This window comes from Notolepis coatsorum, assembly GCF_963971535.1.
Source record: "Notolepis coatsorum genome assembly, chromosome: 2".
NCBI lineage: Eukaryota > Metazoa > Chordata > Actinopteri > Aulopiformes > Paralepididae > Notolepis > Notolepis coatsorum.
This window is the reverse complement of record NC_140166.1, coordinates 46226832-46250493: the sequence shown is the minus strand read 5'-3', so window position 1 is coordinate 46250493 and position 23662 is coordinate 46226832. Positions and strand designations below refer to the sequence as shown.

The window sequence follows — 23662 nt, the reverse complement described above, 5'->3', positions numbered from 1 at the left end:
CCACACCTCCTCTCCCCACACCTCCTCTCCCCACACCTCCTCTCACCACACCTCCTCTCCTCCTCTCACCACACCTCCTCTCCCCACACCTCCTCTCCTCCTCTCACCACACCTCCTCTCCCCACACCTCCTCTCCCCACACATCCTCTCCTCCTCTCCCCACACCTCCTCTCACCACACATCCTCTCCTCCTCACACCTCCTCTCCCCACACCTCCTCTCACCACACCTCCTCTCCTCCTCTCCCCACACCTCTCACCACACCTCCTCTCCCCACACCTCCTCTCCCCACACCTCCTCTCACCACACATCCTCTCCTCTCCCCACACCTCCTCTCCTCTCCCCACACCTCCTCTCACCACACCTCCTCTCACCTCTCCTCCTCTCCTCTCACCTCTCCTCTCCCCACACCTCCTCTCCTCCTCTCACCACACCTCCTCTCACCACACCTCCTCTCACCACACCTCCTCTCCTCTCACCACACCTCCTCTCCTCTCCCCACACCTCCTCTCACCACACCTCCTCTCACCTCTCCTCCTCACCTCTCCTCTCCCCACACCTCCTCTCCTCCTCTCACCACACCTCCTCTCACCACACCTCCTCTCCTCTCCCCACACCTCCTCTCACCACACATCCTCTCCTCTCCCCACACCTCCTCTCACCACACCTCCTCTCACCTCTCCTCCTCACCTCTCCTCTCCCCACACCTCCTCTCCTCTCACCACACCTCCTCTCACCACACCTCCTCTCCTCTCCCCACACCTCCTCTCACCACACATCCTCTCCTCCTCTCACCACACCTCCTCTCCCCACACCTCCTCTCACATCCTCTCCTCTCCCCACACCTCCTCTCACCACACCTCCTCTCACATCCTCTCCTCTCACCACACCTCCTCTCACCACACCTCCTCTCACCACACCTCCTCTCCTCCTCTCACCACACCTCCTCTCACCACACCTCCTCTCACCACACCTCCTCTCCCCACACCTCCTCTCACCACACCTCCTCTCCCCACACCTCCTCTCACCACACCTCCTCTCACCACACCTCCTCTCACCACACCTCCTCTCACCACACATCCTCTCCTCCTCTCACCACACCTCTCACCACACCTCCTCTCGCCGCACGCTGCTACTCCTCACCGCTGACCCGTGGTCTTCCCTCTGCCCCTCTGTGTTTCAGGTGGACAAGCAGCAGTACGAGGAGACGGTGCGTACGCTCAACAACCTGTACGCCGAGGCCGAGAAGCTGGGCGGCCAGTCGTACCTGGAGGGCTGCCTGGCCTGCCTCACGGCCTACACCATCTTCCTCTGCATGGAGACCCACTACGAGAAGGTGGGAGTGAGAGGGTTCACACAAGGTCCTTGAAGTGCTTAACACTGAATGCCAGCAGGGGGCGCACGATTTAGCGCTTGAGTGACAGCGCTGTAGTCAATTAGGCCGGGCGCCAGGTCCACCCCTCAGGATGTTTTTTGCTACCTTTTTTTCATTATTATTTCCAGTTATCCCATACCTTGGGCCATTACGAGTTGATAATGACCACCCCCAAATCAGCCCTGTTTGGCCTCAGGGGCCAAAAAACCCTCTTTTTGGGAAAAGCTTCTGGTGAAATTATGTAATTGCAAATATGAGGGTACTGCAACTGCATAAATGGTCAAATAAGTCTGAAACCTTGCATGGTGTATCCTGACACATAGGGGAAAAGTATCAGAATAATACTCTGGGCCTTACTACCTTTCTATTGTCAAATATCACCCTCAGAATACCCCAAAAGACAAAAAACATTCTGTCCGCCTGACAAATTGTCATCAAAAGTGATCATTTTCAAGTATTTTATTATACATGTTGCTGCCTCACATGGATATAAAAACTGCCCACATTTATAAGCTTCAATTTAAGTCCAAGATGACCTTTCTATCTAGAATAGCACACCTGCTATGACCAAAGTTCTCCATTGTACCTCAAATCGAGAAAATAGAACATATTTCTTCTCTTTTTTTTCTCCCTTATTTTTTATATCTAAAAAATATATTAAACAAGATTTGAGACTTAAGTAATGTAATGCTATACTATCTGAAGTTAATTACATGAAAAGTGAACAATGTTACGCCCCCTGTTGGACCGGGGTATCACAGTGCAACATAAAGCAGTGCTGACCGGGTTACACACACCAACCAACCAAAACCCTAACCCTTCATGTCACATGTCAGTTATTCAGCAAAGACAATTTTGGGTAAGTTGATCTATTATTCTGGCTCTGGGAAGAGATTGACTGTCCAATATTTTTTTACATGAAAGGTGGCAACTCTACTTCTAGAGTGATAACATTAACGTTAGCTTTTAGATTGTTAGCTAATATAGCCAGCCCAATGTAGCTAGTTAGTGAGAGTAGAAGTGGGAGAGAAATTATGAAATTGTAATTATTAAGAAAATAAATTATAATTATTAGCAACTCTACTTCTAGAGTGATAACATTAGCTAGTTAGCTTGTAGATTGTTAGCTGCCAGCCCAATGTAGCTAGCTAGTGAGCGGGGGAGTGGGAGATTAGTGAGAGCAGAAGTGGGATATAAATTATGGTGTGTGTGTGTGTACAATATTTTGCTGTTGTAATGAATATACTGACTTTTTGATGGTTGCAATGCTACAGTATAGTCAAGGTGTCAAAGAGACGACAAGATGACTGGATACCTTGCCAGAGTGCTTCAAAGAAGAATCAGCCACCCCCCCCAGTCTGGGATATTAGTCCATGTCTGAGGTTAGATGTCAATGAAATGTGAAACATTGGATCTAAATGAATGTATATTGGCACATAAGCCTGTTCAAGCTGCTGCAGTCAGGCAAGCTCCTCTGGATACATACAGCAAGAACAGAGAGACTTAGAGTCAGCTTCTTCCCCCAGGCCATCAGAACACTGAACACTGATCTCTCCACACACAAGCACACAAGAACTGGGACAGAGCGATGGACACACACAAATCCATGCTGGAAGCTCTAGAGAGACTCCTCTATGATAAGTATCTGGAAACTCATGAACCACTCTCGGATTGGACTGCATTTTTGGAAAATCTCACTCTGAATGAATCTACTCTTGCTGAAGTGCTCTCATCAGAAGATGTATCTCACCACATGGCAGCATATCATGCATTCAGAGAAGCCGTGAGAAATGGGGAGCTGGGAGAAACTGGACAGTTTTGGATGGAATACATGGACTGCACCTGGCTCGTCCTGTCAATGAATAAGGCAATCAAAATGAATGACTATGAAGGATACAAAGCCACCCTAAACAACATGCCAGACCTTTTCTTCTGCTCAGACCAGCAGAACTATGCTAGATTCCTCACATACTTGGGATACTATCTTGAACACATTGAGGAAACACATCCAGGATCTGAGAAACGTTTGCGTGCTGGAGCAATCGGTGTATCCAGATCACATATCCCAGCCAACCGCTGCCACACTGACAAAACAATAGAAGAGACTGCTATGAAATGGCTCAAGTCAAACTCAGGGTCTGGAACATATTCTGCAGGGATCTGTGGAATCACCAGTAACTATGAAGCCAGCCAACGTCATATCCTGACTGCCCATGCCAAAGGAGAGTATGTAGAAGAGATGTGGAAAATGACAAGCGACCGAGGTGAACATACAGAGAAGCAGCAACGAGATCTAAAACCACGTGAAATCACTCTGTCTGAGAAGCAAGTCCAGCAAACAGTTGAAGCATTTTAGAGTTTTATCAACCCATTTCAGTTTGATACTTCTCAGCCCTTGACAAGTTTGACTTCAGGAGCAGCTATGCCAGAAGAGGTGCGCAATGATGTGCTGAATGCCCTGAAAAATGGCAAAATAAAGAGAAGTTCATCTGTGATCGACTTCAGACAAAAAAAGTCCTTTTCTTTGAACCTATCAAGAGGAACAGATTCAAGACAATGTCATCTACCACACCTAAAAGGAAGCGTGTGGCATCAAACCAGAAAGTGATCCAGTACAAGGCCACAAGTGGGTTCATCTTTCAGATCTTTGTCAAATCACAACAACGAAAGTCACAAATAAGCATCTCTGACCTAATGACCTATCCCTTGACCTGATGCCATACTCCATCTCAACAATCGATAGTTTTTTTCCCACAAAAACCAACAAAGCGAACGGAATGAACTACATGATCAAATATGCTGAGAATGCCCAACTTCCTTCCCCAAGCCAATGTGCTCTCATTCAAGATGGAAACTCCTCATTCTACATGCGTGATGTGCCACGAACAATGAAGAATATATCAGAGCGCACCTTCAAAAGACTACCGGCTGCAGCTGAAACACTGCTATGTGTTTTCATTCACCAAAATCAGCTGAGAGGGATCACAGAGGTTGTGGTGAATGTTTTATGGTGAAGGGGCTAAATGTTCATCGGCCCACTGATTGGAATGGTTTTCTCACAAATGATGAAAACAAGAAGGCCCTCATTCATTTACTTCTGGATCACTGGAGCTCTGAAGATATGATGAAAGACATCCTCCGAAGGCCTGTTATTTTTGTAGAGGCTGGTCAAGCATGCAATGCTGGAGTGATGTCTAAAGAGCTTCTACCTGAGATCTGTTCAAAACATGAAGAAACGGATGTGAGGGTAATCATTTACATGCAGTATATCCAAACCAAAAGGCCTCACATCACAACAGTCAGAGTCAGAGCAAAATACTGACATTTTCCTCATCCTCCTGTATTATGCCAAGTCATAAACTGTCAACATCCTCTTTGACATGGGAGATAGACTTATCAACATCAACCAGCTGGCTGAAATTACTCAGAGGAACACATTTCAGCTCTCCTGGCCTTGCATGGGAGGGCGAGCACATTTGCGAACGCATAAACATCTTAAATTATGGCTGTGTCTAATACGCCCGTAGCTTATCAATGACTTGTTTGCAGTCAACATTGTCGAAACGGATTGTTTTTTAATCGGTACATTTCCGTTTATACCATTTTGAAAAACGCTTGTTTTTTTTAAATGTCCAGAAAATAAAGGTGATTCTGCAGGAATCGCGCTTTAGTGGAATACACAAAACACATTGTCATTTTTCGGCCTATTTATGAATAGTTTTCAAATAAACGCTAGATTATCGATAGTATATGTGTACTTATGCACGCTAGAGAAGCGGGCTGAAAAATCGATTATCTTATTTCCTGATCAGCACACAGACGCACACACACACATATGGGACACGCTGAGATATAGGTGAAAAAAACTCTGATTATCCCAAGACTGGTCAAATAGATTCCTTACCTCAGATCAGATGTTCTCCAAAAAGATTATTCCAATTCCAAATTTATCGATCGCGTTTATTGATCCAACGCTGGGTACTGGAAACACATATTCCACGCTGTTCTGCGGCTCGGCAATGAATGGGATCATCTCCGGTTACATGCCTGACAAGTAAAATGTGGATTCCGGACTCTTTCTTTCCCATCCATTTCATTCAGTCCAATCCAATGGGTGCAATACCATCCGGAGAGACGATAGGGGTCGGTATTTTCTATGTGCGAGCTCAGATGGATCCCCAATGGTAACGTGAGGCTAGATTGATGAAAAATGAATGGAAATCGCTAATAAAAGAAATAACAATTAAATAACGAGATTTCTCGTCATTGGCACTCAACGCATGGCATGAAATAACGAGATTTCTCGTGGCTGGCACTCGATGTGTTAAAGTGCTTGATTTATTTTTTCTAATAAAAAAAACAGCATTTAAAAGCGAATTGTATCCTTTTTAAATGCCCTTTTAACACATTCCCGGCTTGACGGCCGGGACGCTTGACGGCCAATCACGTGTATATATGTTTTTAACTCGTTTTTTCTTTTATTTGATTTTAATATCCTATTCAATGTTACAAGCTGTATTTTTGCTGGAAAAGGCATATTGGGACTCGGAAAGTGCAGTACCGGCCAGATCCTGGTATTGGCGCTGTCTCGAGAATGCAGTTTCCCCTGTTGCACACTTGGTGTCACCTTTATTACGATCCGGGTGGATTTTTTTGTTAGTCTGAAGCGAGGGCTTCACCCAATCGCCTGGAATACTTTTTGCGACGCCGAATTCATTATGCAGTAAAGGAATATGGCATCAGCCAATGGACATATGATCTAGCAGATGGCGATCAAATAACTGGAAAATTCTTTTTGGAATCCAACTGGCCACAGATAAGAGCAATTTGACGTCAATTTCAGCTTGATCGTGCAAGGATTTAATAGCCATCCCCCTGCTCATCCTATGTTGTGGTAATAACGAATGCCGTTATTGGTAATCAATAGTGGTGGGGGAAAATATCGATACGTAGTAGTATTGCGATACTTTGCGTGGCGATACTGTATCGATACAGGGATGCCAAGTATCGATATTTAATTATTTATTTATAAAAAAAAATTAAAGAAAAGATAATATTTTTTGTATCTTTTCTTTTGTATAAAGAAGTTGCATTGTTAATTTCAATATCTGTAATAGTACAGTAGTCCACGCACACGTGTGCATTCAGTTAAGTTGGAATATGACTGTAATACAAACAGTTCAGTTTGTCAGGTACATGCAACACAGATTACAGTGTTTACATCTGTCTGCTTGAGAAAATACCATGTTCTGCAATACAAATGATTGAAGTGAGATGAACAGACTGAACTTTATTTTATTAGATAAAACATATTGTCAAAGTTTTACTTTGCACTTTGCAGTTGAAAAAAGGTAATAAATCGCAATATTAATATCGCAATACTCAGCATATCGCAATATATTTAGTATCGCAATACTATCGTATCGTGACTCAAGTATCGTGATAGTATCGTATCGTGAGGCCTCTGGTGATTCCCACCCCTAGTAATCAATAATCAGAAATGACTTCATGATGGAATATAATACCGATCATATGCATTTGGATTTTTACAGTGGCGGCTCCTGAATTATTCTCCAGAGGGGGCGCTATACCAAACATGTACCACGCATTGGCCAAATAAAGTACAGTCTAATTCACAACTTGAAACACAATATATAAATAGAAACGTTAGAAACAAACTCGCTCCGTCTCCAAACACACGCATAGGCAGAGAGAGAGAGAGAGAGAGAGAGGGAGAGAGAGAGAGAGCGAGAGAGAGAGAGAGAGAGAGAGAGAGGGAGAGAGAGGGAGAGAGAGGGAGAGAGAGAGAGAGAGAGCCAGAGAGAGGGAGAGAGAGAGAGCGAGAGAGAGAGAGAGAGAGAGCGAGAGAGAGAGAGAGCGATATTGCAAATCTACCTTGTTGTTGTTGTTAAGTTGACAGCAGAGCAGGCAGAAGGGCTTGATAAAGTATATCCACTCCATTGTCCATTGTGCATGTCCCTCCACACTGCATCCATATATAGCTTATAGCCAACAAGTACTGTGTGAGATAACAACAAATAGCTGCATCTCACAACACAACAGCATAAACTCACTTTGTTTAATTGAAACGTGGTGGGCTTGATAAAGTGTATAATCCGCTGTTGATGATGTATATCCAGACCACTGTCCACTGTCCAGACTGCATCCGCCATATAGCTTGTTAGCTGTTAGCACCACACAACAAGACAGTACTTGATTTCTTTGTCCATTTCCGCGTCGAACAGCCTGCAAACTACCTGGCGTTCTATCGCCATGCTCTAAGACAAACTCTAACCTTAACCAACTTTGAAAGAGTGCCTAAGCTTAACCGTCGAAAGAACTTGCAGTCGCGCTCTAAGACAAATAGCTGCATCTCAGTCACAACAACACAACTATCTCTACCACCAACCTAGAATAAGCTAGAATTGGAACATAGAATGTGGATTCGGCCAATCAGAGAGCGTCTCCGCGAAATGCGGCTACAGAAATTCTTGACGCTGCTGCCTAGACCGCTTAAAATCGCGCCCGGATTCCAACATAATAGTCATATTTCAACGCACAACGCGTTACGCACTGATTGGCTGCGACGGATACAGCGATCAAACAGTGACGCGCACTCAGAGCGCTATTGCGTCTAGCCCGGGCCGAGAAATACAAAATAATAAAAAAAATAAAAAAAAAGTGAGTCACTTCCTGTTCAGGAAAACGAGTATTTTTTATTTTATATATTAACGTTATATTGTGCATTGGAAACACAAACATACTTAAAATGAGTAAATATTATTCATTTTAAACATGTTTATATTATTTATAGGGCTATAAAACAAAAAACAAAAACGTTTTTTTTTCTTCTTCTCTGATTTAACAGGTGGGTCGGCGCCCTAGCGCCCCCGGTGGCGAGCCGCCACTGGATTTTTAACTCTAGCTACTAGGGACGAAATGCCAATCGATTTAACGTTATTAGCTTAGCGCCTTAGAAATAGCTTTGCAGGAATTATCCCAGATCATTCCGATATAACACTCATATTCATCACGGTATAAAACGGGAACATATTGATAGCTATAATATAAAATATAGATTTAGCTCTACAAACGATGTGATGCACAGTGAACGTTTGTTATGGCAACGCTGGCCTTCCTAGAATGGGGCCCATCTAATGGCTGGCCGTGAATGTGTTAAAATGGAAAAATAGTGCTGGGCAAAGTACTTGAAAGTCCTTGAATTTCATTTAGCAATGTCTGTGGGAAGCCTGGAGTGAGATAGGGCTGCGACAACTAATCGACTAATCTGCAATTAGTCGATTGTCAAAATAATTGGCAACTATTTTTAATCGATTAGTTGGGTCTATGTTATGCTGCACCTGTGTGGCCATTTGATGTATAGCAAAGCCTGCTAACACTTAGTTTGTGTTTTTATGTTTTTCTTTATTATTATTCAAACGGTTCAGCTCATTTTCAAACCGAAGACTTAAATAGTTTTTTTTTATGATTTGATGTATAGCATACATTTACGTTTTGCTTTTTGTTTTATAACCATCAATTTGCAAGTTGTTTAAAAGAGCATTGTACAAGACGAGCAAAAACGTTTTAGTTTTTTTGCATAAAATGTAGCTTTTTTTTTTCCTGCTTTCCGAAAGTTGTGATTAGAGGATTGAGAAAAGAGAGCAGGTTTAAGATGGGTCGATCATCTCACTTGCACACACGCACACACACACACACACACACACATGAAGAGGAGCCAGTTTATAGTGTCAATATTTGCCTGCACAGCCGTTAATGAAACAAGTTTACACTTGGCATTGAGATTATGGTTCATATTGTTGTAACAAGTGGCTGTTGTTGCAGCGAGTGTGGATCTGTGCAGCTTTGGATGCGAGTCAACAATTTTATGAGCTCCATAAAAGCTTGTAAATGAGTGTGATTTATATGTGTTTAAATCCCTTCCTGGGCCCACTTTTGGTCGGATCCATATGTGTACGGCATGCCAGCCACTGTTCTCGCCCGTCCAACGGATTTGTATTGGATTCGACAAACAATGAAAATATAAATGTTGAAGAAGTGAGAACCTTCTGGCTTGATTTAGGTTTTTATAAGTTGCCCCTTAAGATGATGTGATTTAAATCAATAAAGATACATATGATACAGTATCCTATTCAAGCTTGCGATTTTAAAAATAAATAAATAAAGCTTTTTTTGGCAGCTTGTTTGAAGGCTGACTAATAGCCAAAGGTTTTCTGGTTCAATCTGGTACCGACATTAACCCCTTTACTGCAAAAGCGAAGGGCACCTAACCATTTACAGTTTGGTCTGTATTTCTTGAGTCCAGTGAAATATTGTCTCGTTGTTTTGGCTCTGGACTCCAGCATGTTTGATTTGAAATGGAACAATGAGTATGAGGTTAACCCTTTCACTACCACACTACAGAAGGTTAACCTTTCACTACCACACTACAGAAGGTTAACCTTTCACTACCACACTACAGAAGGTTAACCTTTCACTACCACACTACAGAAGGTTAACCTTTCACTACCACACTACAGAAGGTTAACCTTTCACTACCACACTACAGACGGTTAACCCTTTCACTACCACACTACAGAAGGTTAACCTTTAGAGGGCGGCTAAGTGGCGCAGTGGGCAAGGCGCTCGCCACTAATGCCGGAGATGCTGGGTTCGAGCCCAGCTCTCGGCATTGCTACCAGCTTGGCTGGTCATTCATACTAACGCAATTGGCAGTGTTAGGGGTGGGAAGCTGGTGGGTGGGGATCGGACGTTGTGGACAACGACTCCTACAGGTCGGTTGGTGCGCCTGCGCAGCAGAATCAGGAAGCAACGGGGGCGGCGTGTCCCTCCCACGCAGACCCTCACCGCTGAGAGATCGCGCTGGGCAGGTGAAAAGATGCGACGGCTGCCTCCTCGTGTACCGGAGGGGACACGTGATGCAAGGCTTCGTCCACATTGCAGCCGGCCTGTGGGAGGCATGGCCTAACAGCGTTCGAGACAGGGGAGGGTAGAATTGGACAATACGAAATTGGGATGGGAGAAAAAAATTGAAAAACGGGAGAAAAAAGTAGATGCAAAAAAAAAACTTTCACTACCACACTACAGACTGTTAACCTTCTGTATTGCCGCAGTGAAAAGGTTAACCTTCTGTAGTAGGGATGTCCATGACTGACCAAAATCATTTTTGAATAGTCTACTCTACTGTTCTTAACACTTTCAGTGCCAGCCATTAGACGCAGCCCTCTGTAGCAACGCCACCGCTAGATAGATAGGGATCCGTCACCTTGTTTGTAGAGCTATAACTATATTCTATATTATAGCTATGGATACAATACTATGGCCCATTTAACATCACCTATCTATCGTTTAAGATGTGAAAAAGAATAAATGTTTCCATCCATACGTTCCTGTGTTATACCATGGTGAATATAAGTATGGTTTTAGAGCGGTCTAGGGTATTTCATGAAATGCTGAGTTATAGCCCTATACGTCAATTCCACTATAGACGTTGCCATTTCTTGCCTGTACACGCTATTATTCGGAAAATCAGATCTGTCATACAGTAGGTATTATGTTCCATCATGAATGCATGAAAGGGGGGGAGGTTAGTTTCTGATTATTTGACTGTCAGTAACGGCATTCGTATTGAACACTAAAAATGCTTATCAGCCCGATCGGTATAATTGACGTCAGATTGTTCTTACCTGTGATCGGGAGTATTCCAAAAATAATATTCCAATTGTTTGATCGCCATCTGGTACATCCAATGTCCATTTGGCCCACGGCATAATCCACCACAACAACATATGGATCGGAGATATTTGACGCGCTTCAATGGAACCAGGAGAAGGCTGCCCTCGCCCGACAAGGAAACATGAAACCGAAGACGTTTGGCCATTACACAGGCCAAGATACAAGGTTACAAAGGGTGCTCGATACGGCGTCTAGCGGGATGCGGCCGGTATTGTACCATGGCGACCTCTGACTCATTCCCTATGGTAACAACAGGCTCCCTGGGTGGATAATGAATTAAAAAAAAAAAAGGAAAAACGACCCAGAAACGACAAGTCGTTTTTGGCACTCAACGACTTAGGCCCAGAAACTACTTAACCCGTTTTTGGCACCCAAGGTGTTAAGACCGAATATTTGGAAATTCGACCACACCTAGCCAAAAAAATTATAACACGAAATTGTTATTTTCTGTTTCAGTTTAAATTCAGTTTACATTTTCAGTTTCAGTTCAATTCAGTTATTCTTTTTAATATAATGGATCATTAAAATCAAATAATGACATAAAATCAAAGGTTAACCTTCTGTAGTGTGGTAGTGAAAGGTTAACCGTCTGTAGTGTGGTAGTGAAAGGTTAACCTGTAGTGTGGTAGTGAAAGGTTAACCTTCTGTAGTGTGGTAGTGAAAGGTTAACCTTCTGTAGTGTGGTAGTGAAAGGTTAACAGTCTGTAGTGTGGTAGTGAAAGGTTAACCTTCTGTAGTGTGGTAGTGAAAGGTTAACCTTCTGTAGTGTGGTAGTGAAAGGTTAACCGTCTGTAGTGTGGTAGTGAAAGGTTAACCTTCTGTAGTGTGGTAGTGAAAGGGTTAACCTTATGTAGTGTGGTAGTGAAAGGGTTAACTCTAGTGTGGTAGTGAAAGGTTAACCTGTAGTGTGGTAGTGAAAGGTTAACCTTCTGTAGTGTGGTAGTGAAAGGGTTAACTCTCTGTATTGTGGTAGTGAAAGGTTAACCTTCTGTAGTGTGGTAGTGAAAGGGTTAACCTTCTGTATTGTGGTAGTGAAAGGGTTAAACTTCTGTAGTGTGGTAGTGAAAGGTTAACCTTCTGTAGTGTGGTAGTGAAGGGTTAACATTCTGTAGTGTGGTAGTGAAAGGGTTAACCTTCTGTAGTGTGGTAGTGAAAGGGTTAACGTCTGTAGTGTGGTAGTGAAAGGTTAACCTTCTGTAGTGTGGTAGTGAAAGGGTTAACCTTCTGTAGTGTGGTAGTGAAAGGGTTAACCGTCTAGTGTGGTAGTGAAAGGTTAACCTTCTGTAGTGTGGTAGTGAAAGGGTTAACCATCTGTAGTGTGGTAGTGAAAGGTTAACCTTCTGTAGTGTGGTAGTGAAAGGGTTAACCGTGTCTAGTGTGGTAGTGAAAGGTTAACCTTATGTAGTGAAAGGGTTAACCGTGTCTAGTGTGGTAGTGAAAGGTTAACCTTCTGTAGTGTGAAAGGGTTAAAGTGCAAACTTCCAGCCTTCACATATCAAGCGAGCCATGTAGGAATTTTAGCCCTAAATGAACATGAACTTCAATAAAGTCGTTATATTCAATATTTGCTTCCAGATCCTTTGTAGTCAATGACTGCTTGAAGTCTGACCCTTAAAGTCTCATTGGTGAAATTATTCTTTTAGTCGTTCCTATTAACAAGGTGAGGTTAACCAGCGCCCCTCACTACACTCGAATGGGACTTAAAGTATTCTAGGTGTACAGTGGACTCGAACACAGTGTAGGATATGTAGTCAAGTCCCAGAGGGTTCAATTGGGTCATTAGTGAAAGTTCAGATAGGTTCAATGACTTTTCCCCCGTCCACCTTCTCCATTGAGATCCATAGTAAAATTGGACACGAAAATGTCACTGAAATTGCACTTTGCAGAATTCAAGTCATTGCGATTGAGAAGGATTTGCAACCAAATATTAAATATGATGACTTTATTTAAGTTTAGGTAATTTATCCAATTACTTTTGGTCCCTTGAAATCATACCCGACTAGGAACCTTTTCCTAGTAGGAAGTTGGTATTTTCAACCTCCCAAGTTCTAATCGAACACGGCGTCGGTGAAGAAAAAGCAAGATGTTCAGTTGATCCAGACCTGGTGGGAGGAAAGTTGGAAGAGAAGCTGATGTAGCGACCACACACGCACACACACGCACACACGCATGCACACTCACTCTGCGTGACAGAGCCCCGAAGTTGAACAGATCATTATCTCTTGTAAATAAAAAAAACAATATGACTCTATTGCTCTTTTCAGGTTTTGAAGAAGATCGCCAAGTACATCCAGGAGCAGAACGACAAGATCTACGGCCCGCGCGGCCTGCTGCTCACCGACCCCATCGAGAGGGGCCTGCGAGTCGTATCCTTAACCCTTTCACTGCCACAATACAGGAGGTTAACCCTTTCACTGCCACAATACAGGAGGTTAACCCTTTCACTATAACACTACATAAGGTTAACCCTTTCACTTAGGGATGCCCGATCATGTTTTTTGCCACCGATACCGATCACTGATCGTCTATGAGCCATATCGGCCGATACCGATATCGATACCGATCGTTTTTGGTTTTATAAAAAATAATAATAATAATATATATATATATATATATATATTTTTTTTTTAATAAAATATATATATTATATAATTATTAGTGCTGTCAAACGATTAAAATATTTAACTCAATTAATCGCATGATTGTCCATAGTTAACTCGCGATTAATCACAAATTAATCGCATTTTTATTTTTATTTTTTACCTTCAACAGATCTTTTTCAAGTTCCAAGTTTTAATACTCTTATCAACATGCGAGTCAACAAATGCTTGCTTTATGCAGCCATTTAACTCAAAAGGATGACCCTCATGCATTGCAAATTTGCATCAAATTCAAAACCGAGTGATGCACAAAATAACTTAAAAGAAAATAATAATTTAAAACAATGAATAAAGTGTGCATGAAATAATAGGGGAAAGAAAACGTTAGGAACTTGTTACATTCACACACACAAGGGCTGATTAATCACACACCTCCCTCTCTCTCTCCCTCACACACACACTCTTCCAGATCTCTTTCTCTCTTGCCCCTTCCTCATCTCTCTCACCCCCCTCTCTCTCTATATCTCACACACACACACACACACACAGACACAGACACACACACAGACACACACACACACCAGAAACAAACATAGTATCAATGAGAGCATCAATAATACACCTGAGTGAAGCCTAGTAAAAAAAATAAAGTAATTTTTTATTTTTTTTTAGTTAATCTTGAGTTAAAAAAAATGAGTGACATTAATAGAATCGGGAGTTAACGCGTTAACATCGCGTTAACATTGACAGCCTTAATAATTATACTTGTAGTTGTATTGTCTGCGAGACATCGCCACCACGCAACAAGTCAAAATGCTCGCTATCTGCAAACGGCTCCACTGTCTGTGTGTATACTCTGCTTTGGTCAAATCACATTCAGCGTGGGGCCAGAGAGTGCTGGGGCTGACGTTCTGCAGATGGATACTATTGAGTCAGAGCGATAGTTCAACAGGGTCTGAAACGTGTTATGAAGCATGATGGCTAATTAGCCAATGTTCAGCTGCAAAAACGAACAATGTCAATTATGTTATAAGACATTGATATCAGGAGCTATCTGTAGCTACTGCTAGCCGGCTAGATGACGTTAGACAATGCATCATGTATTAAAATAAAGTGAACTATTTAGTTTACTGGATCATTTTGTTGTGATCTAACAGTGACCTAACGTGAGCTAACGTTAGCTACCTATGCTAACGTAGGTCTCATGCTGGCGCATCCCTATCTTCTTAAACTGAAATGCGCATTTGTTGATATCAGGAGCTATTATCAGTAGCTAGCCAGTTAGACAATGCATCATGTATTAAACTAAAGTGAATAGTTGACTGTGTAGTTTTGTTTAAACAGTAACATTGGCTCCGTAGCTTGCTAACGTTAGCTCACGAGCGATAGCTAGTTAGCCAACGCTACCCAGCACTTGCGAAAACGAATGCCAAACTGTCACGTTGATATCAGGAGCTATCAGTAGCTAGATAACATCAGACAACGCCTCATGTATTAAACAAAAGTGAATAGATGACTGGGCCATCTTGTTTAATGCTGGTTATGTTGAAAGAGGAGCTCTGCGGTGCTCATGCTCTCGACTCTTGCCGAAGGGTTTATTGACATGAGATGGGTCTGGGAGGGGGAGAAGGAGGAGGAGGGGCAAGACGTGCAACAGCAGAGTGTGGCTGTGAGCGAGTGAGAACTCTGCAGAGAATTGGATCATGTTTTCCGTGTCATCGATCGGTTTTCACGATCGGCGAAATTAAAGCATTATCGGAATTCACCGATCTCATATTTATACTGAATATCGGCCGATACCGATCGCTGGCCGATCGATCGGGGCATCCCTACTTTCACTGTGACAATACAGAAGGATAGCCATTTCACTACCACACTACATAAGGTTAACCCTTTCACTGACACATGACAAAGGGTTAACCCTTTCACTACCACACTACATAAGGTTAACCCTTTCACTACCACACTACAGAAGGTTAACCCTTTCACTGTGATGCTACAGAAGGTTAACCCTTTCACTGCCACACGACATAAGGTTAACCCTTTCACTACCACATTACAGAAGGTTAACCCTTTCACTACCACATTACAGAAGGTTAACCCTTTCACTACCACACTACAGACAGTCTGTAGTGTGGTAGTGAAAGGGTTAAAGTGCAGACGCATTCGCTCTCAAGCCAGGAAAACTACATTTTGATTTCTCGTTAGGAAAAAAAAATCAAGCGCCTCTCTCTCTCCCTCCTCTGCCAGTATCAGAATCGTAGTTTCGGGGCATTTGGGAAGAGAGGTGAAACTTTCCCCTAGACCTGTGACTATTAAATCTGTACCAAACTGATTAGCTCATAAAAAAGCCTTAAAAAAAATTTATAAAAAGAAACGAAAAGCGTAAAAAGCCCCCCCAAGCCCCCCCCTCCCCCCTTCCTTTCCGGGACTGCTGTCTGTAAATGGAAAGCAGCAGTCTGGGTAACTTGCAGGAAACACGGTGGTGCGTAGGGATGCCCTGTAATAACACCAGATAAAAGTCATATGTAATCCATAGCATCTGCATAAGATCAGCGGGCGCAGAAACATGATGTCGTTCCAAGTGTGTGTGCGCGCGCGTGTGTGTGGTGACTCAACTCTCTAATTAATTGTAACTGGGGGATTGGTAGGGGATTGGGGATAGCAACAAAAATTGTGAAATTGTTCCCAGCTGAGGCGGCTCTGCTCCTCTGGTATGATTGTCTTGGCGGTGACCTGGGTTATTGGTTTGGCAGGAGGTCTGAGTGGAGATTGACAGGAATGTCACACCTGTTGTTTTTCTGTCTGTCTTTTCCCCTTCCACCTCCGGTTCCTCATGTTGCTGCAGCAGTCACTTGACGTCTGTGTTTATTAACGTCTGATAATGTGACGCCTTAACTGTTACCATCTGAATTCTCTTTCCTCCCCACCCCGCCCCGCTTGCTGAGGGAAGAGGTCCTGAGACGCTGAGTGAAATGTCTAAAGAATACCATTATTGTCCTTAACGGGATCCCCAATCACAGATCGAGGTGACCATATTCGAAGACAGGAGCCTGGGCAGATAAAAAGCAGATCACGGTGGGTCTCGTCACATTTTAGAAGCAGCTTGTGATTCTTTTTATTTTTTACACACAACCGACTGCTGTTTTGGATTTGGCACAAAGAAAACTGTTCATTATGACTCATCGCAGAGGAAAAAAACTTACTATCTTTGAGTATTTATTTCCAAATTACCCCCCCCCCCCCCCCACACACACACACACAACTTCCTCTATCTTCCTTTGAAAATTAAAACTTCAGTATTAAAAATATATATATATATTTTGTGTGGGGTCTAAATTTATAATGGAGAAACATTTTTGTAATTGGTCCAGTATTGAGGGAGATCTCTTCAGCCGTTTTGTAATTGGTCCAGTATTGAGGGAGATCTCTTCAGCCGTTTTGTAATTGGTCCAGTATTGAGGGAGATCTCTTCAGCCGTTTTGTAATTGGTCCAGTATTGAGGGAGATCTCTTCAGCCGTTTTGTAATTGGTCCAGTATTGAGGGAGATCTCTTCAGCCGTTTTGTAATTGGTCCAGTATTGAGGGAGATCTCTTCAGCCATTTTGTAATTGGTCCAGTATTGAGGGAGATCTCTTCAGCCGGCAGCCACAAAACGGGCTTCAATGTGATCACACAGAAAGTGTAGCTAGTTACCGTATGCTACAAATGAATGAAAACACTCTCTCTGTACACTGCGCCTTGCAGACCATCGGTCTGTAGCCATCATTTTGACCCCGATGATGACTACTGCCAGTCCAACAGAAGAAATCCTACACCAAAGCACCTTTTCTTAAAGATGAATGCTGTTCCAAGAGAGACCTGCTGCAGACAGAGTGGAGTTAATGCTATTAGCTAAAGTTATTGTGTTGACCTGGCATCGGTACACACGAAGGCTTGGCAGGATAACGGCAGAATTAATCACTCAAAAATCCAGTAGTATGTACAAAATATCATGATCGAGTCATGTTTGATATAAAATATCGATATAGTTTTGTTTCCCCATTGCGACTTCTTTTGTAAACATCAGAAAAAACGCCCCTGGCCGCAAATAGCATGGTTCGCACAAGGTCCTTGAAAGTGCTCAAAGTGCTTGATTTTTTTTTCCCAAAAAAAGTTGAGGTCTGGAATTCTTTGAAAACGGCAAATTTTTTAACAAGGTGCTTAAATATTCCTTGAAATTCAAATCAACCATTCGCATAGAAATTTTTTGTTCATCCATGATCAAATTGTTCTGAATCAAGAAATCAAATCTGACGAGTCGCTGTCTCGCGCGCTCCAACTGCTTTTCCTCATGTGATGCTCTAGCTGGCAAGCAGGCCAAGTGACATCCTTGAACATGAAAAATAGTGCTGGGAAAAGTACTTAAAGGTCCTTGAATTTCATTTTGCAATGTCTGGGAACCCTGAAATAGTAAAATAGATAAACAGACTGGAGGAAGCATAAACACAAATACGATGTTGTCAGACACTTACTATAATATTATGTCAGTGTATCTCATATGTTATATTTTCACGTCGGTGGCAGAAAAAGCTCTTTTAGTGGACCGTACTTTGACGTGCATGTTTGCCCCGTGTGATCACATTGCAGCCCTTTTTGTGGCTGCCGGCTGAAGAGATCTCCCTCAATACTGGACCGATTACAAACACATTTGTCTGCATTATTCATTTAGACCCCCCACAACGGGAAAATAGGGTCCAGGTTTAAAACAAATATATACCGAAGTTATCCTTTAAGCAAGGCCCCAAGTGAGAGACCACATTGCTGAAAACATGGATCACTCCAACGTTTTGGGAAATACAATTTATTTGCCAACTACCCCCAGAGTCGGATGAGAAGATTGATATCAATTTCATCTCTGTGCATTAGTTTTGGAGTCGTTGGAAGTTTGGTCGTCACTTTTGACGTTGCTAGGGCGAGCTGGCGCCGGGACCTCTCTCTGGGGCTGCTGGACTCACAGACATGAAACTGATATCAATATCCTCGTCCGACTCTGGGGAAGATGGCAAATAAGTGTATTTCCCAAAATGTTGGGAATGTTCCACTCCTCCCAAAATACAAAGCTGAAGCCATTCATCTCAAACATATCCCCAAATGACTATCAATAAAGGTTTGATGATGATGATAATTAAGTGAAAGAGTTGGACGATTAAATGTGATGTCACATTATTCCAAGTAGTATTAAATACAGCTCATTGAAACCTATGAAAATGAAGAGAAATGTAAAAATTATTTAACGAGTGATTAACGGTTGAAAGCCGTACGTAAAGGCCTTGATATCCCTTTAATTTTCATAATTTCCCCTGGAATTAAAATGGCATCACAAGTTCCAACTCTTTTAACTCGATAACTCAAAGAAATGTAATTCGGACAAGTCGGTAGCTTTTGGCACGCATGTTGAGATTATGGGGCATAATAATTCAGCTTTTTTTATAATTTTTTTTTACTGAATGTTCCTTTTTAAAAACGAGGAATAATAATAAGTGGAAAGATGACATTTTCTTGGAAACCTCGCCCCCCAATGAGGAAACTGTTCTCTTTCCGATTCCCTCCCCCTTTTAACACCCTCTCTATCGATAAATCTGCAGGAATGCGTCTCGTTCCACATCGGTTGTTGCTTAGCCCTCCTGCCAGGCTCTTATTGGCTCTTCTCGTTTGATTGGCAGATTCACGGGAGACTCTCCTCTTGATCGTCAAACCTCTTGATAGATTTTATACGACCCAGAGATTTCTTGCCTCCAAGAAAAAGCACCACGTATAAATACTTTCACCCCCTCGTCGAAACCCATCTCTTCTACTATGCGTACGGTATTTTTTCCTACGACAAAAAGAAAGTGACTTTCCCCATTTAAAGGGGACATATTATGGAGAATGGCTTTTTGCCTAGTCTTTGCATGGATTTGGCAGTCGGGTCTTGAAAATGTTTTTACGGCGCTGACAAATGTGCTCCTCGCTGTTTTGGCCGTCGTTTTAGGTCTTCAAGATGAACGTGCCTGGACACACGCTGTTCAGAATGATTGCCCTTTTGTGATGTCACAGGGGACGCGAGCAATCAATTGCCTTTTAATCAATCGGTTAGCTGTGTTTGCATGGAACCAGGAACACTGCCCAGTTTGTAAAAGTAGTTTTTACTCTTGGGTGTGTGGTGTGTGTAGCCAGGCGGGGGAAGGGGAATAATTCATTTAAAATTTGTGAAAAAAAAACCTAACAAACTCATTCCACAGACTTGAGGAAGTTGTATAAAATAGTTGAAAATGTACATAATATGTTTAAGATGGAAGGGGTTAATGCTCCGCTGGTATCATACTGTATACAGTAGTGTATGTACTCCAGACATTGTAGCGTAGACACTCCGGGAGCTGTCCGTCCGAACGGAGGCTTTCTCTGTAAATATTGTACCTATGGGGGAAACGGTATGTTTGGTGTTGGAGCACACAGGCCCCTGTGCACTGATGGGACACAGCCCTCCCTTATTGAACCCGACGCATAACACGGATTCATCTTCTCATTTGAAATTCCTGCCGCGCACCTCCATACATATACATGTCGCTGCGAGGAATGTAAACTGGCTCTCTCTTTTATAGGTAGCTGTTGAGAGAGGAGTGCATTGGAGCGTTGCCACGGTCAGAGAAAGAGGAGGAGCGAGAGAGAGGCCGCGGTCGACTCCACTCACACACGGCCCGTATATCCTCCTCAGTGTTTCTAAATACTCCTCTCCTCGCTCTGTGCCGTGTGTCATCGTCGTCGTCCCCCCCCCCCCCCCCCCCATACCTCCTCCTCCTCCTCCTCCTCCTCCTCCTCGAAGGCCCTGTTGGCTCCTTTTTGGACCTGTCTGTTTGTCTCTCCCGAGAGTCCCAGTTGGAGGGTTTGAAGCGTGTGATGGATAGGCCTCCTGTGGGACGACTCCAGAGTCCAGACGGTACTGTAGGAAAACAGACCTGGCCTGAGTCGCAGCACAGCTCGGCGCTGCTAGAGCAATCGTTTAGAAAGCCCCCCATGACACGTCAGACTCATGGAACGTACGCCAATACGCCATGGAACGTACGCGGCTCTCAGACCCTGTGGCCTCTCTCCTCTGGACCCGCAGACCCCTAACGTGGTGCCGGAGAGAGTTCAGTGGCTCCTTGTGCCAAATCAGACCTGACCAGACTAGATGGTGGGGAAGCATCCAATGTCAGCAGCAGGGATGTTGGGGGGAAAGTAGATGTGTGCTGTAATGTAATCAGCGCACGTTTTCTGTGGCTTGCTTTTCCTACAGATTGCGTTACAGATGATGGTGATGGATAAAGTGTGGCTGTTGTCCCCCTTCTTCCTAATGGTTAAATAAGCTGCGTTTTTTCTTCTTCCAAACTAACGTTACCGAGTGATGTTTCCTCGGCAGATGCCAGCCTGACTTGGGCCTGGACGGGCCTGCTACTGCTCAACAAAGGACCACCCCAGAGGCTGACCCATCCACCAGCGCCCCCCCACCCCGCCTCCGGTTCCCCCAGCCAGAGGAGCCACAAACTACTGCGTCTCAACAATCTCCCATATCAGCTCCACTAACTCATGTATGTACAGTATATACAGCATCATCGTTATCTTTAATCCATGTATTTTCATCTATATACTATATCTATAATAACTTAAGTCCATTACCTTTTTGCCTGTACAGAGACTCTTGTTCTTGTGTTTTTAAAAAACCAAACCGACTTTATGCTTGCTTTGTATTTTCTGCATGTTGTTTACATGTAATAATGCTGTCGGATCGTAGTAGTATTTTGTTAACTGTGCCATGCATCTTCGATGACGACTGTACAGTTGATTCCCCTCCCCCCAAACGATTGACTCATGTACAACAAATATATTACACTCATAATGTTGCCTTTGAATGAAGTATAAAAGTGCTCTTGTTTGTCAGCAGTGCCTGTAGCGGCTGTGTGGTAATTGCCTTTTGTTAAAGGGGAACTATCTTATAAATGGCCTTTTTGAGTGTTTAGCATTGTTTCCTAGCTATGTGAACTTATATTAATATTATCTATGTCTCTAATTCTCATATTGGCACATTCTTCCAATTCTCCTCTCACAATATTCACCCTCACTGAACTGAGTCATTTGAAAATGTGATGATTTGTGATGTCAGAGAGACACCGCTGCATGATAATGGCGAGGTACACGATGAGCTGCACACAGTGGTTGGAGCCCAGGCTCAAAACGGCTCGAGATCTTGAGGTAGAAAAATGCTGTTTTTGAGGACTTGATTAGAAATACAAAACAATGAATAAAAAAAATATATATATTACAGAGGTGTTCCATAGACTCACAGGAATTGTGTAAAAGTGCCCAAATAGTGAAAGAAATAGTAAAATAGTTCCCCTTTAAAGGAGCACTTCACCAAAACAACAATGCAGATTTATTTTGCACATAATCTCACACAAGTCCAAAAACTCTGTTTTGCGCACATTGATTTAGTTTGACAGTTGGAGAATGAATGAGTGAAGGAATGATTTAATTTGAATATGGCCACCAGTGAGGTCATCGGGGGACATTGAATCCTTGCCTTGAAATGATGTAGTTGAAAAAATAGCAATACCTTGTCTTTATAGGGACTGCTACCTTATCATTTGAGCACAAGGATGTAATGTCTCCAATGACCGTATTCATACTCTCATTTATTCTCATTATTTTTACTCTTGTCAAATGTCAGACTAAATTAATGCATGCAAAATGGCTGAGTTTCTGGATGTGTGTGAGATTATGTGCAAATTAAATCAGCATTGTTTTTTGGTGAAGTGTCCCTTAAGTCTAGAGTGGGCTCATGTTAGTTACCTTGGCTTAGTTCAGTTAGTGTCCCTTAAGTCTAGAGTGGGCTTAGTTACCTTGGCTTAGTTCAGTTGCTGCTAGTTTGACTCCAACGACAACAACAACCTAAGATGAAGTTTTCACATATGACTCCCCCCACCTCTTGACAACCTTTGATTGACTGTATTATGAGAGAGCTAATAGAGAGACCCTCGACGTATGCTATTGAAACCCTACAACAGGTTCAATATAAGACATATTATACTGACAAGGAACTATTGTCTTTTGTTGAATGCAAGGTTTTCTTTGACATATAATTTTATTGCTGAATAAAACACTACCAAGTTCTGGTATAGACGGTTTCAAAGTGGCTCTAAAAGGACTCCAGTTTATTTTCTGTTGCAATGTTAGCTAATGCAATAGTTGACGGGGAAATACATTTTTGGTCCAAACTGTTCCCTAGCAACAGCATTCCAGTGAAACCGTCTATAATAGATTTCATGGAATTTGTATGGAGTAGTTATTTGAAAGCCACAACTAAAAACATTCACCTCAACTATTCTCATTTTAAATTGTGTAAATATGATTTTTCTTTCATACATTTTTACAGTTAACACTTTTTTTCTTTTTTAATATATTAGTTTGGCCTTTTCAACTATTTCCGTTCCGTTTTCAGAAATATGCTATAACTTTTATATGTTCTTTTTTAAGTTGAAATACCAACTGTTTTCTTAACCTCATTGTATGGAAATAAAGAGAATGTGTACATCTTTTAAACATGTGCTTTTCACTGCTCACAATTTGTACATTGTTTTTGGCACGGTGCAGAGTTATTTCTTGAGTGAAATACAAATTTCAGTGGCTTACCCACCCTGACACAGAGAGCATAGCCACAAAGACTAGTTTTACATAGACTTGTCTCTGGTTCTCATCGTCATTGTGTGATACAGCCTAGAGGAGAGGGAGGGAAAAAAGTAGCTGGACAAACATCAAGACTTCCCTTCCAGTTGGTCGGGGTCCCAGGCAATATTTTCCTCTTGTCCATAAGAGTTATAGAGTACCAGTAGTGTTTGCCTAAATCTGCTACAACGGCAGTATGTCTCTCCGTTTAG

The 23662-nt window shown here is 42.7% G+C and overlaps 1 protein-coding gene across 2 annotated transcripts in view; it reads left to right on the top strand.

Annotated features, from left to right (window-relative positions):
• The window catches only part of LOC311223152 (golgin subfamily A member 7), a 55019-nt gene extending 31701 nt beyond the window's left edge, over nt 1-23318 (top strand). For both annotated transcript variants that reach the window (XM_084307907.1, XM_084307908.1), the window contains exons 3-6: nt 1183-1335; nt 13395-13496; nt 16754-16808; nt 21151-23318. In XM_084307907.1, the coding sequence (XP_084164033.1) occupies nt 1183-1335; nt 13395-13496; nt 16754-16795 (297 nt within the window). In that variant the 3' untranslated portion in view covers nt 16796-16808; nt 21151-23318. The remainder of the gene's footprint in view (nt 1-1182; nt 1336-13394; nt 13497-16753; nt 16809-21150) is intronic.
• Nucleotides 23319-23662: the final 344 nt, after the last annotated feature.